The sequence below is a fragment of the Meles meles genome, chromosome 6 (assembly GCF_922984935.1).
Source record: "Meles meles chromosome 6, mMelMel3.1 paternal haplotype, whole genome shotgun sequence".
Classification (NCBI taxonomy): Eukaryota; Metazoa; Chordata; class Mammalia; order Carnivora; family Mustelidae; genus Meles; species Meles meles.
The window spans coordinates 3,872,356-3,888,016 of NC_060071.1; the positions used below are offsets into that span (position 1 = coordinate 3,872,356).

The 15,661-nt window shown below is 46.2% G+C and overlaps 1 protein-coding gene across 2 annotated transcripts in view; it reads right to left on the reverse strand.

The window, feature by feature from the left end:
• Positions 1-15,428, reverse strand: part of SH3GL3 (SH3 domain containing GRB2 like 3, endophilin A3) — a 137,027-nt gene extending 121,599 nt beyond the window's left edge. Inside the window, exon 1 of one of the 2 annotated variants that reach the window (XR_006818731.1) lies at positions 15,261-15,428. Coding sequence is in view for 1 of the 2 variants with exons in the window: in XM_046008794.1 (XP_045864750.1) it covers positions 15,261-15,305 (45 nt within the window). In the remaining variant the exon portion in view is untranslated. The remainder of the gene's footprint in view (positions 1-15,260) is intronic. The other variant, XM_046008794.1, reaches the window with a different exon arrangement.
• Positions 15,429-15,661: the final 233 nt, after the last annotated feature.

The following is a 15,661-nucleotide window of genomic DNA, read 5'->3' on the forward strand; positions in this document are numbered from 1 at the left end:
AAATTCTGAGTTATAAAAAAAAAATGTATTACTGTCCGTTTTAAGATACACGACTTTTACATCTGACTTGACGAGAGCACCAAAAAAGGGGGTCTTGGCGGCCTTAGAATGTTCTAGAACCAATTCTTGCCTCCTCTCCTCCAAGTATTCCTAACTAGGTCACCACAAGCAAAGCACTAGCTCCACCTCGTTTCTGGCCAGCGTCGCAGTCGTGGGGGGCTGCCCACTCATTCCAAAGCCTGCCTTCTGCTGTGCGGCCCACTGGGCGCTGTCGAATTTGCCTCATGACTTGACAGCTCTCTGCCCTGACTCCGGATCATGCCACAGCCCCCACCTCATGCCAGCCGAGCTCCTCTGGAGAGCCCACCACAGCAAGGCCATGGGCGAACGCGCCGTTCAGCTCCCTCCAGCAGGCCCTCCCACAAAGTTCCCAGGAGCTTCCCCAGACGAGAAGCCAAGCTCTCTGGTCAGAAACCACGTTTAGCTCCCAAGCAAGTACTGGCAACAGCACGGGCAACCAGGAACCATCCTTCTCCTATTCAACCCTGACCTGCCGAGGAACCAGTCAAGCAATATTCACGGGCCTAAGACCTTCAAGGAAAAGCTGCCAACCACTCGGCCATGGGGCATATCAACTCATCACATCGGACCTTCTCTGGACCGGCACAGCTTTTTAAGATTTTTAATTCATTACCAGTGTTTTAAAAGTAGGAAGTTGTGTATACAATGCAGAGTTTGAACATTCCTCATCAGCAGAGAGTTACGAGGCCCCCGATGTGCCAGGCAGTGTTGCAAAGGGTTAGGAGGCCACAGGGGATAACAGGACAAGAAATTAACCGACGGGTAAAGCCGCTAGCGGGGATTTTAGTTGGGTAACACAAATCACTTCCATTTTAGGGAAGATGGAATAGATATAGTTTTTCCTATTCCTCCCATTAACTGCAACTAACAACTCTGGATATGATATATAATACAACCATAAGAAGATCCTGAAAGGTGGAAAGAAGAAGGATTGCTAGCTAGGAATCTCGGGACCCAAGAAATGACACAGGCGTGAGTTTCCTGCACTTTCTTTTTCCCCCATATACCCAAGACTTGCAGCTAAAGAAGTCAGCAACCCAGAAACACTAACAGGTGCGAGGAGGGGGAAGGTCCCAGCAAAGACGCACCGCCCTCTCTAGCCAAAGGACCAGGCAAGGATCAGCCTAGCAAGACAGAAAATGTTTAGAGAATAACCATTCTACTCCTGCTGTAATACAAACACTACAGAGAAAACTGAGGCCCCACCACCCTGCACACCAGCAAAGGACGAGTGGGAAGCCTAGACTTCCACCCTTCCAGGCTATAATGACGTGGTCCAACCCTCACCCCCTCCTTACCCTGGGGTCATGGCCTACTTGGCCAGACAAGACCAAGTAGGGAGGCGGACTTCCATCTCCACCGGGGAGTCTTAACTCCCATCTTGCTCTGACCTTTAACCTTTGGTGTCAGCAGAGACTGTGGAGGAAGCCTCGACTTCCTCCTCCACGAGGGGCAGTGAAGTCCCCCACCCCTCACTGCCAGGAGGCCTGGTAGAGAGTTGGACATTCACCACCACCCAGTGGTAATGAGGCCACCCACTCTCGCGGTGTTGGCGCAGGCCGCTTGGGGAGCGGCAACAAGGCTGTTCTACTGTCCCAGCCAGAAAGGCACCAGCGAAGGCCCAGCAGGGAGCCAGAACTCCCACTCTGAGTACCAAGACTCTGAGTGGGGACACAGGGCACCCACCCCCACCTGGAAGTAAAGGCAGTGCCACCATCCTTCCCGGCCAAAGCGAAGACAAAGTAAAAACGGGCAATTTAAATGAGATCAAGTCTTGGAGAGCCTGGGTGGCCCAGCTGGTTGAGCGTCCGACTCTTGATTTTGGCTCAGATCCTGATCTCAGGATTCTGAGTTCGAGCCCTACGACAAGCTCCACACTGGGTGTGGAGGTCTCTGCCTCTCTCTCTGCCCCACACCCTGTGCCTGTAATCTCTCTCTAAATAAATAAATAAGATTGAATCTTACAAAATAATATTTAAAGGGCCCAAGTTTCAATTTAAAAAACCACCATATCACCCGAAACACCAGGAAGATTTCAAACCGAATGAGAAAAGACAAATCAACTGATGTTAACACCAAGATGACAGAACAATCAAAATTATCTGACAGACTTCAAAGAATCTGACAAGCAATTATGACAATGCTCAAAACTAATGAAAAAATAGAAAGTCTCAACAAAGAAACAGACAATATAAAGAAGAACAAAACAGAAATTGTATAACTGAACAACACAATAACTGATATAAAAAGATTCGACCTTCAACTCAATCACAGAATACGGGAGAAGACAATCAGTGACCTGGAATAGAACAGAAATTACCCAATCTGAACAACAGAGAGGAAATAAACTGGAGGGAGGGGGAGAGAATAGAGCTCAGAGACATGCGGGATTATAACAAAAGAGCTAACATTCGGTTAAGCATCCGTCTCTTGGGTTTGGCTCAGGTTCTGATCTCAGGGTTGTAGAATCAAGATCCGCGTGTCAGGATCCATACTCAGTGGGGAGTCTGCTTGAGATTTTGTCTCCCTCTCCTCTGCCCTTCCCCACTACATTCCCTCCCTCCCTCCCTCTCTTTCTCCCTATCTCTCATAAAGAAATAAATCTTTAAAAAACTAAAAAAGAAAGAAGGCTGAAAACTTCCAAATTTGGCAAAAAACATACACCTACAGATTCAAGAAGCTAACTGAACTCCAAGCAGGATAGCAGAAGAAACCTGCACCAAAACAACATGGTCAAACTTCTAAAACCCGACGCGAAAGAATCTTAAAAGCACAGAGAGAAATCATACCTAACATGCAGAGGAAAACATCCAAATTACAGATTTTTCATCAGATATCCCAGTAGTCAGAAGAAAGTAGAATGATACTTAGTGAAAGAAAACTGAGGTCAACCAGGAATCCTAGAACCAGAGGAGGTATCCTCCAGAAGTGAAGGGGAAATCAAGACGTTTTCAGACAAATAAAAACTAAGAGAATTTGTTGCCAGTGGACCTATCCTAAAAGAACGACTAGAGGAATTTCTCCAAATAGAAAGGAAATGATGAAAGAATGAATCCTAGAATATGAGGAAAGAGGGAAGAATAGAGTAAGAAAAAACATATTGTAATTAGCATAGATTCCTCCTCTTGAGTTTTCTTTTTTAAAGATTCATTTATTTATTTATTTATTTGACAGACAGAGATCACAAGTAGGCAGAGAGGCACGCAGAGAGAGAGGGAGAGGAGGAAGCAGGCTCCCCACCAAGCAGAGAGCCTGATGTGGGGCTCAATCCCAGGAACCTGGGATCATGACCTGAGCTAAAGGCAGGTGTTTAACCAACTCAGCCACCCAGGTGCCCCCAGATTTTTTTTTTTTAAGGGCTGGCAGCAAAAGCCACAAAATGTTTACAACTGTCCACCCCACTCTCCATGGGACCCAATCAAAGGAGACAGGTGCAGAGGTCAAGCCTGCTGCCCTAAATGTGGGGTAGAGGCAGTCAGCAGCTCCCCCGTAGATCCAAAACCAGGCATGGCTGTGCATCACCTAGTATACTGAGGGGCTGACTGGGTCTAGGGGGCTCCCTGGCCCTCTCACCAACAGAGTCCTTCCCACACCTAGGGCCAGGGATGCCCCAGGGCAGCCTCAGCTCCTCCCCACCAAGTGCAGACCCCGCTGGCCCCAGCCATACCATCTTCCCCAGGCCTGCCCATCCAGGTGTGCCTGCAGCTGCCAGTGGTCCCAGGCCAGTGATGCGCCTCCAGGCAGATAGGGCAGGTGCACTGCACTTCCGGGCCTAGGTTGCTTCCCAGGGTCTGCTACTGCTGAGCTGAGGCCACCAGGCTGCACAAGACCAGCATCTTGGGGCCACACTGCCACCACCTTGTACCCCCTTCCCCACCCATACACAATTTTTTTTCAACAAATACACACAAACACTATAAACGCACTTTCCCTTCCTTATGATTTCCTTAATACCGTTTTCTTTTCTCTAGCTTATGTTATTGAAAAACTACAGCATATAATACATTTAACATACAAAATATATGTGATTGGCAAGGCTTTGGGTCAACAGCATGCTACTAATAAATTAAGTTTTAGGGGACTCAAAACTTGTATGTGGATTTTCAACTGCGAGGACACCCCTAAGCCCAGCATTGTTTAAGGGTCAGCTGTATATAAATTAAAATGAAACTTTAAAAATCAAGGAACACACAGAAAAACAAGGGGGAAAAGCCAAGAAACAAAACACAGAAAAAACAAAAAACAAAACAATTAAATGGTATCCATTTGCCCTAACATATAATAATTACATTAAATATAAGTGGTCTAAATATACCAATTAGAAGACAGACCAGCAGATCGGATTAAAAAGTATGGCTTAACTATATATGGTCTACAAGAAGCTTACTTCAAATATTGCAATACAGGCAAGCTGAACGTAAAAGGATGAAAATTTTATATCACGCAAACATGACTCAAAAGAAAGCAGAATTGGCTATATTAATTCAGATAAAGGCGATGTCAGGGCAAAGAATGTTACCAGAGACAGAGAGGGACATTCCGTAACGACAACAGATTTAAAAGGGTAAATCCACCAGCAACCCTAAATGTGTACACATCAAATAGTGGAGCTGGAAATCATACAAAGCAAAAACTGATAGCAGTGGAAGAGGAAAGAGACAAATCTCCAGTTCTGTCCATGAAGTCTTCTCCCAACAATTAATAGTACATGACAGAAGAATCAATAAGGATATAGAAGAACCCAACACTATTAACCTAATCAATACTCATAGACTACCCCACCCAACAACAGCAGAGACACGTTATTTTCAAGCACTCACAGAACGTATACCAAGGTAGACCTTGTCCTGAGCCAGAAAATAAACCTCAGTGAATTTTTTAAAAACTGATATCCCACAGAGTGTGTTCTCGAATGACAATGGAATCAAACTAGGAATCAATAACAGAAGCATAACGGGAAAAATTCCAAGCACTTAGGGATTAAAATGCACAATTCTAAATAATTAATGGGTCGAAGGTAAGGTCTCAAGGGAAATCAAAAAGTAACTGAAATGAATGAAAATTAAAATACAACATGTCAAAATCAGTGACACTCAACTAGGACTGTGCGGAGAGGGAAATATATACAGCACCGACGCGTAAGTTAGAAAGAGAAGAAATCTCATAATCAATGATCTGATTTCCCTCAAGAATGTAGAAAAATAAAATAAATAACAAAATAAACCAAAGCAAGCAGAGAAAGGAAATAAAGAGCAAAAATCAATTACACTGAAAATAGCAAAACAACAACAGAAAATGAAACAAAAACCTGGTTCTTTGAAAAGATCAATAAAACTCACAAACCTATAAAACTGACAAAGTAAAAGGGAGAAGGCACTAATCACTAATATCAGGAATGAAAGGGGGGGCTTTACTACGGACCCTACAGACAACAAAATAACAAGGGAATACTAACTCTCCACACATAAAATTGATAACCTAAATGAAATAGACCAATTCCTTGAAAGACACAAACTGGGGGGGGAAAAAAAAAAAAGCCCCGAATGAGAAACTTTTTTTTTTTTTTTTTTTAAGATTTTGTTTATTGGGGCACCTGGGTGGCTCGGTGGGTTAAAGCCTCTGCCTTCAGCTCAGGTCATGATCCCAGGTTCCTGGGATCAAGCCCCGCATCAGGCTCTATGCTCAGCAGGGAGCCTGCTTCCCCTCCTTCTCTCTCTGCCTGCCTCTCTGCCTTCTCTCTCTGCCTGCCTCTCTGTCTGTCAAATAAATAAATAAATCTTAAAAAAAAAATTTTGTTTATTTTGACAGAAAGAGGCACGGGGAGAGAGAGAGAACACAAGCAGGGGGAGTGAGAGAAGCAGGCCTCCCGCAGGACCCTGGGATCATGACCTGAGCAGAAGGCAGATGCTTAACCCACTGAGCCACTCAGGCGCCCCGTGAATTAGCAACTTTTTAAAATGATTTTATTTGTAAGTAATCCCTACACCCAACATGGGACTCAAACTCACAACCCCAAGATCAAGACTTACTCTAATGACTCAGCCTGCCAGGCAGCCCCCAAATGAGAAACTTCTAATCTCAGACGGTTTCATTAAACAGTCTATTAAACGTCTAAAAAACAATTAACACCAATTCTACACAATTTCCTTCAGAAAACAGAATAACAGAGAACACTTCCCAATTCATTTTATTAAGGCAGTATTATCTGACACCAAAACTACACAGACAGGGTTGCTTGGCTGGCTTAGTCCATACAGCATGCAACTCTTGATCTGGGTGTGAGTTCAAGCCCAATGCTGGGCACAGAGCCTACTTACTTAGTAAAAAACAAAACAACAACAAAAACACTACAGACAGTACCAAAAAATACTAATATCCCTCATGAATTCAGACACACCACACAAAATGAATACAGATGCACACACAAAAAAATCCATAACAAAATATCAGCAAATAAATTCTTCTATTCCTATAAATTTATTCTATATTTTCAAGAAGAAATATACACAATGACCAGGTGCATTTTATTCCAAGGATGCAGAGTTGGTTCAATTCTCAAAAAATCAATTGATGTGGCCCATCACGGTAACACACATGAAAAACCACAGGATCATATCAACTGATGTAGAAAAAGCATCTGACAAAACTCAACACGCATTCATTATTTAAAAAAAAAAAATCCTCAGAAAAGTAGAAATAGAAGGGAACTTCCTAACATTATAAAGAACATCTGCAAAAACCCTACAAACTAACATTGTACTTAATAGTGAAAGACTGAAAGATTTTCCCCAGAATGGGGAAAAAGGCAAGGATTCCACTTTCACCACATTTATCAAATCATTCTGAAGGTTCCAGCCAGTGTAATAAAGCAAGAAAAGGAAATAAAAGGTATACAGATCGGAAAGTAAGAAATACAACTGTCCTATTTTTAGATGACATTTACATAGAAAATCCCAGGGAATCTTAATTTAAAAAAAAAAAAAAAACCCTCCTAGAACAATTGAACATACAAAAATCAATATTTTTAAATGCTAACAGTAAAGGTATGGATATTAAAAACATAATACCTTTTAAATTGCTTTAAAGAGCATGAAATACTTAGGTGCAATTTTAGCAAAACATGTACAGGACTTGTGCTCTGAAAACTACAAAATGCCAGTGAAAGAAATCTGAGAACAAATTACATGGAGGGACACGCTGTGTCCACGGACTGGAAGACTCAGCATAGGAAAAATGTCAGTGCTCCCCAAACTGATATACAGGTATAATGCAATCGCTATCAAAATTTCTTAAGGGTTTTTTTGTACATACAGGAAAGATGATTCTAAAATTGAGACAAAGACTCTAGAATAATTTAAAACAATCTTGAAAAAGAAGACTAGCTTAGAAAGAATCAATCTGATTTCAAGCCTTACCATGTAGCTACAGTGATAAGACTGGATTATGCTGACAAAGGAATGGACAATGTGTGTACACACAGATGAATGGGAGAAAACAGAAAAGACGTGAATATGACCAAAGATGCCCAAGTGATTCTGACAAAGGTACAAAAGTAATTCAGTGGATTTTCAACAAGCATTAAGTGAATATCCGTGGGCAAAAAAGTGATCTCTGGCCCAAGTCTCATGTCTTACTTTAAAAAAAATTAACTAAAAATGGGTTACAGACTTAAATGTAAAATAGAAAACTTTTTAGAAAAAAGTGGAAGAAAAAAAATCCTTAGGATCCAGGGCTAGGCAGAGTTCTTAGATACTAAAAAACATGACCCATAAAGGAAGAAGTTCTCAAACAGGACTTCATCGAAATTAAAAACTTTTGCTCTATGAAAGACCAGGTTAAGAGAATAAAAAGAAACTACAGATTGGAAGAAAACACTTGCAAACCACACATCCAACAAAGGACTAGCATCCAGGATATATAAAGAACTCACAACAATTTTTAAAATCCTATTAAAAATGGGCTAAAGATATGAAGACAGTTCACCTAAAAAGAGATACAGAAAGTCAGTAAGCTAAGCACATGAAAAGTTGTTATTGATTAGAGAGATACAAATAAAAACCACAATGAAATTTAAAAAATAAAATAAAATACTAACAATAAATGCTGAGGATGATGTGGAAAGAATGGAACCTTCACACATTATTAGTAGGAATGTACTATGGTACAGCCACTCGGGAAAACTAAGTTTCGTCAAATATTAAACACATTCACTACCGTAAGTTGCAACAATTGCACTCCTGGGCGTTTATCCCAGAAAAACGCAAACTTAAGTTCACATGAAAACCTGCACATAAATACGTACAATAGCTATATTCGTAAGAGCCCCAACCTAGAAACAACCCCATGTTCTTCAACAGGTAAGTGGTTAAACTGTGGGACGTCCATCCCCACCACAACCTAGATGGATCTCTGTTGTATATAATGTAGGGATAAAATCCCAATCCCAAAAGGTCACAGATTGCATGGTTACACTTATTTAACACCTCTAAAAGGACAAATTAGAGAGAAGAACAAATCCATGGTTGCCAGGGGTTAGAGAGAGAGGGGGCAGGAGGGAAGTGGGTGTGGCCATCATCTCTGCGGTGACAGGTCTGTTCTGTATCCTAACAGAACCAGTTTAAGTAGCTCGTGATCATGAACTGCAGTTCTTGCAAAAGGTTACCACCGGAAACAAACCAGGGAAAGGTACTGGAATCTGTACTATTTCTCCCAATTGCTTCTGATCTGTAACTATCTCAAAACAAAGTTTAATTGAAAAATACACTGGATTACAAAGGAAACTAATGACCCTGAATACACTTGTCAAAATATTGACAGATTTGGGGTGTGGTTTGCAAAAACACCTGGGTAACGCGATAGCGAGGGCACAGCTCTGTGTGAATTGGGTGCTGGGGAGGGAAGACCTCGCTGACGAGCCACGCTGTGATAGAAATGACAAGAAGGACACACCTCACAAAGATCAAGAGGCCAGGCGGGGTAGGTTGAGGGAACAGCTACTACAAAAGCCAGGAGATAAGACGACCTTAGCACCTCACCCGAACTGCAAACTGCGAGGTCGGTGTGTCTGATCGCCAGCAGGAGGAGGGAGGGGGCCAAGGGATGTGTGGTTTCACAGGCCGAAGGAGGAGGAAGTCTGGGTTTAGTTCTAAATGCCGCTGGAAGCCACTGAAGAATTAATGGGAGCAAAGAATGATTCAGTCTGAGACATATTTTAAAAACAGCATCGTGACCACTGTGAGTAAATCGATTGTAGTGGGTAGGAGTAAAGGTCTGCGAACAGGGAGGGAGGCTCCCGCAGCCCCTAAGGGTGGGAGGCCACAGTCAGGGCCCGGAGCAGAGTGACAGCAGAGATAAGAGAAAGATGAACACAGGAGCAGTTTATTTTGAAAATAGAACCAAGAGGAGGAGCTTTCTGGTGAACTTCCTTTCCCATGAGCGAAATAAAAAAAAATCGAAGATGAAGGATGGTTTTCATTTGTGTTTTGCTCCAGCCGCTGAGGGCACGGCGGTGTGGTTTACGGAGACCACCAGCAGAACAAGCCAGGGTGGAGAAAATCCAGAGTTCAAGTTTGGATGGCATAAGTTTAAGAGCTTTTTAAATATCCAGGAGGAGAGGGGACCCCTAGTAGTCTGTCATGAGTCTTATGCAGAAGGAGCGTCTGGACTAGAAATACCATCCCCAGAGGAACCAATGTATGGATTGTCTATACCATTGTCCGGCTGGAGAAAATACCTTGGCAGGGTGTAGGCTGAGACAAAGGGGAGGGGCCCAAGCCAGAGCCCTGGGGCACTCCAGGATGTCTGGGGGAGTGGAGGGGGGAGGAGCAATAAAGGAGATCAAGAAGAGGACAACCTAGCCAGTGTAGGAGCTGTGAAGGGAGTACGGTCCCTCGGGGTCACGGGCTGCTGACAGGTGGGGAAATGATCCCAAGATGGGGCAGGGGGCGGGGGGGGGGGGGTCGTGGGAGACCTAGGCCTCAGAACGCCAGAGAAGACAGCCAGCAGGAACTGGCTAAGAGCAGGTGATCAGAGAGTAGAGATGGGACAACAATGTTCTCCACACATGTTGCTGGGAAGGGGAGAGAGAAAATGGGATGGGGAGAAGCAGGATCTCAGACCAAGCAAGGGCTTTTCCCTGTCTCTTTTCACAACATATGGACAAGACCCTGGGAATTGCAAGCAAGAGCTCCCTGGGAAGGCATTTCACAGAACTCCAAGGGCAGTCACAAAGGCCGGTACCTCCCCATCCGGGCCTGGTCCTTCCCCCAGACCCTTCCCCCAACTCAACACTTTCCCAGGTTTCTATTGAAATGCAAAGTCAAATCCGCATTTTGATGGTGTAAAACTTTCAAAAAGTCTGTTCCACTACTACTTAGCCAAATACAGTACAGTGTATCAGTTCTGTGTACCGGTAGTTTTGTTTTCTGGGTACAGCATGTCAATATCAGCTCCCCGCAATACACATGATCCCCCCACATGCTTATCTCTGGGTAATACAATTTACACTCAATTTGTTAATCACGCTGAAAAATTAACCTGAAAAAAATAGCCCCCCCCAAGTCCCTGCTTTTAAATGCCTTTTTTAAAATCAAATTCAAAGCAAATGATACCCTAATTTACATTTACTTTAGAGGGGAAAAAAAAAACAGGCACCAGGGGTAAAAAATACTTGGATTATATTGTGTAAAAAAAAAAATCAAAATCAATTTGGCTTGGACATCTATTCTAGCTCCCGGAATTAAAATTTTTAAAAAAACACGAAGATTTACAGATGAATTTATCAAGCCATCTATGTGGAAAGGGGCAAGAATGTTTTGGCATCATATATTTTCTGATGCATCTCAGAGAAAAAAAATAAATCACCATGGATTTTGTAAAGTGCATTTTCATCTTTCTCTCTAACGAGACAGTGAAACAAGATGCGTTCACTGCCTCCCTAGAGATTCTCATAACTTACAAAGACTGGCCTTCTCTGAAGTGTTTACCCATAAATGGCCAGTATGGGCAGCTGGTTGTCACACGAAAAATCTCTAGGCCCCTTATGACCACTCATCATTTTTTTCTGGTTAATGCATTAAAAGAGAAACGGTGAGGGAGTTAACCCCCCCTTCAAAAAAAAAAAAAACTGTTTGCACATTGAGATACCACCTGACACCAGTTAGAATGGCCAAAATTAGCAAGACAGGAAACAACGTGTGTTGGAGAGGATGTGGAGAAAGGGGAACCCTCTTACACTGTTGGTGGGAATGCAAGTTAGTGCAGCCACTTTGGAGAACAGTGTGGAGATTCCTGAAGAAATTAAGAATAGAGCTTCCCTATGACCCTGCAATTGCACTGCTGGGTATTTACCCCAAAGATACAGATGTAGTGAAAAGAAGGGCCATCTGTACCCCAATGTTTATTGCAGCAATGGCCACGGTCGACAAACTGTGGAAAGAACCAAGATGCCCTTTGATGGATGAATGGATAAGGAAGTGTGGTCCATATACACGATGGAGTATTATGCCTCCATCAGAAAGGACGAATACCCAACTTTTGTAGCAACATGGACGGGACTGGAGGAGATTATGCTGAGCGAAATAAGTCAAGCAGAGAGAGTCAAGTATCATATGGTCTCACTTATTTGTGGAGCATAACAAAGAACATGGAGGACACGGGGAGATGGAGAGGAGAGGGAGTTGAGGGAAACTGGAAGGGGAGGTGAACCATGAGAAACTATGGACTCTGAAAAACAACCAGAGGGTTTTGAAAGGGGGAGGGGTGGGATGCTGAGGAACCAGGTGGTGGGTAATAGGGAGGGCACGTACTGCATGGAGCACTGGGTGTGGTGCAAAAACAATGAACACTGTTATGCTGAAAATAAACAACAACAACAAAAAAAACCTGTTTGCACATGAAGCCTACAGGTGTCATTACCATCCATGGGCATCGCTATACGGTTCATCTGGAGAAAGAAGAAGAAAAAAAGGAAAGATAAACGGCTCCCTAGACTTCCCTGGGATAGGGAACACGTCTTCTGGAAGTCCAGAGAGAAAGAATATGGCTATTCGCACAGTGTTCAGCTCAGAGGGAATACAGGGTGGCCTGAGTGTCCCGTCCCGCTCCAACAAGAACCACCATGTCAAAGAAACCACCACAAATGATGCCTTATTAAGCATAACTAATCCAAATCAGTGAGTGGTAACCCTGATGTAATTACTCTGAGTTGCATTTCCACTCACGCGGCACCATGTTTGATAAGAAACCGCAAGCCCATCTTTAAGCCCTCTGTACTTATCTCTAAGAATTCATGCTATAGCCCTACCAGTTGGGAGGGTACATTGAAAAATCCTTTCGAGAGCAAAAAGAGGAATTACGGACGAGGGACACCTGGGTTCTAAGTCGAAACGCTGGGGAAGAGAACCAACTAGATTTTGTGATCAACGCCACCTGGGCTCTTTTCCCCTTATTTTCTTCCTCCTTTCTATTCGGTCTCCACCTGCTGCCAAAATGAGGCATAATCCCGGCAGTGAACAGTTTTTCATTCTCGGTAACCTAAGGGGATTCCCCCCCCCCCCTTAAGATACCAAGAAAGAAGAGCCACTATCAGGAGGTTGTACGTTATTTTACCTTGTCTGTTGTTGAGAAAAATCATCGTCAGTCACCATGGTCCTAGTTCCTCTATTTGAGAAAGATTTACTTTGTCATCTTTTTCTGAACCACTTTAAGTGAATTAAGATTTCAGAACCGGGAGGTATACAGTGAGATAGAACCCACAGACCCTACAATTCACCCACAAAGGTAGATTCCATGGTTTTCGCAATAGTCAGAGTTGTGCATCACTACAATCAATGTTAGAACAGAGACACAGCTTCCAAATCCTCTGATCCAAGGTACAGACAGAACTATGGTTTAGGTGGGTTAAGTCACGTTCCCAAAGTCACAGGGCTGGTCAGTGGCACAGCCAGGCCTGGATCCCTGGGAAGGATCAAGCCACTGACATCATCCCGGACTCCCTTTCCCCTGCTCTGGAAAGGTTCTTGTGAATCAAAACCCGCTGTTAAAATGTCTGAGAAGAACATCTGGCATTTTCTACTCTCATGCTCCCTCTTCTATTAAACCCGGTCTAATTTCTCCACCAAGTCTGTCCCCTTGCAAGATTTCTTAGAAAGACTTCTAGAACAGATAAAAACTTATGTACTGGGCACTTTGACCACAAAATGTGGTTTGTAAAACACAGAGAGAATCTGTGATTCCTTTCTTTCCCAATACATGCACAGAAGACCTCAGCTCATGCAAAAAGGTTGAAATGAGATCCACTCTTGTTTTTAAGGGGCTGATGACGGGTGGTTAAACTCAATGACCGCATCACCAGAAGGACACTTCTCCAATGCCAATAACTTCCTAAGACCTCAACATTCAGGCTGGCTAGTGGCCAGAAACCGACCTGAATCACCCTTGAGTCTGTCATCTCTGAGCTGTGCTCCTCTGAAGTTCATACCAAACAAATGGAAATCTTCAAAAATGGTCAGTTCCGGGCGGGTGCTCAGGAAGCCAGTGGAACACACGCAGCCAGAGACTACTAGTCCCCCAGTGACCAGCCAAGCTCAAGTTCTGAGCTCACAGCAGCACCTGCCCACAGCTCCTGCCTTTAAAGGCCCCCCACCCTGCTTCCACGACACTCTTCTCTCTCCGACATTCTACCAGCTCTTTCCTTCCTGTGCTCACCCCAAAAGTTTCCTTTATTCAATAAATACTGAGTGGCCACTGCTTATCAAGGACTGAGCTAAACATTATCCCCAAATGTGGCTGCTCCCCAGAGCCTCTATTTAGCTCATCGTGCATTTTCTGATTTTCCTGCACTTACATTTTTTAAATGTCCATTTAGGGCTTAAATCCCCAAAAGTCTATAGTTCTAGTCTTGGCCTCACCCCTTGGTCTCCAGATGGAGGCAGGCACCCGCCCCGAGGCCACTGACATCTGAATGGCCCCAAACCCTTCAAAGGGCTCAGGGCCAGGGATGGGTGTAACAGGCCCCTCCCTCAGGACTCCTTATCACCCTGCACACAGCACCACTGTCCAACCAGGGTCCCCAGTCAGAATCTGGGCATCACCCAGTTTCTCCACAGAAGAGGTATGAGTAAGGGAACGGCAGTGTCCTCAGCCTGAGACTGAGGCTATTAAAAGAGAATCCTCTAATCGCAGCTGCTTTCCGATTCGTGGCAGAAGCAGGTTTAAGATCTCATAAATGTGGATTCTGAATGAAATCCGTCCTCCTTGGTGCTAGCCAAATTGGGGTGGCTGGAGAGGAGGACGGAGAGGCAGAGCAACAAATCCAGGGTTGCAGGTGTGGGATAGGCTCGACGGTGTGAGCTCTGCCGTGGCCGGAAGAGACCGCAATCTTGGAACACAAATTTGCTTGTCGTCAACACACACACTCACGCACACACAGCAATTTCATGCCTCCCTGCCTGTTTTCCTGTTTCCTCGCTCAGAACGCCCTTCCCCCTTCCCTTCCAAACACACACAAACACACCCCCACCCGCAATTCCTGCTCCTAGTTAATTCCCCAAAGACGCGTCTCCTCCTCCGGGAAGCTTTCCCAGACGCCCCCACCGTGCTGTCTGCCGCGCTCTGCGCGTGGAGGTGCGTCTCACAGTTTGTTTACGCGTCTGCCGACGTCTCCGCGCCACAACGCGCTCTCCAGGAGCGGGAGCCGGGCCGGCGCCGCCAGGACGGCGCGCAGGCGAGGCACCGCCATGGGGAGCCCCGGCCCGCGGCGGCGGCGCGCTCCGGCGGGGTCCACCCCCAGGCGCCCGCCGGACCCAGCATCCCCCGACCCCCCGCGAGGGCTCCCAACCTCCAGGTAGGCGCCCGGCGGCCCCGGGGTCCCCCGCCCAGCGAGGGTAGGGGGGCGGCGCCGAGCGCAGCGCGCAGGCCTCCGCGCGCCCCTCTCCCGCGCGCGAGCCCCCGCGGCCCGCCACCTCCGCTCCGGGCCCACGGAAGCCCTCCGAGTGACAGCGCTCGGGGCAGAGCGCGGGCCCGGGGCGGCGGGGAACCGCGGCGGAGGGAGGGGGCGGCCCTCGCTACACCTCCGCGCCCCAAGAGAGGCCCCTCGGGGCGCCAGAGGCCTAAAGCCGCGGGGGAGCGCGGCCCCCTGGCCCCCACCCCCACGTCCCGACCTCCCCGCGCCCCCCTACCTGGCTGGCTTTGTGGAACTGCTTCTTCAGCCCCGCCACCGACATCGCGACTGCGCCCGGCCGGGTCTGGGGGGTGGTCTCCGGACTCCGCCGGGCCGCGCGGCCGCGACGCGCTGGGGGAGCGGGCGCTGGGGCCGGTCCCCGCGCGGCTGGGCTCCGCCGGGCCCGCCTCCCACGGCCAGGGCCACGGCCACCGCGGCTGTCACACTCGCACACACGCGCGCACGCAGATGGCAACACGGCGTTCCAAAGCCCCTGCGCAGCCCATTGGCCGAGCCGCGGCGGTATGCAAATGAGGCCGCCGGGGCCGCCCACGCCTCATTGTTGCGTGGAGACCCGCCGGCCCCGCGGCGGGGAAGCAGGGCCTGGGCGTGGGGAGCTCCCGGGTGCCGGGAGGGCAG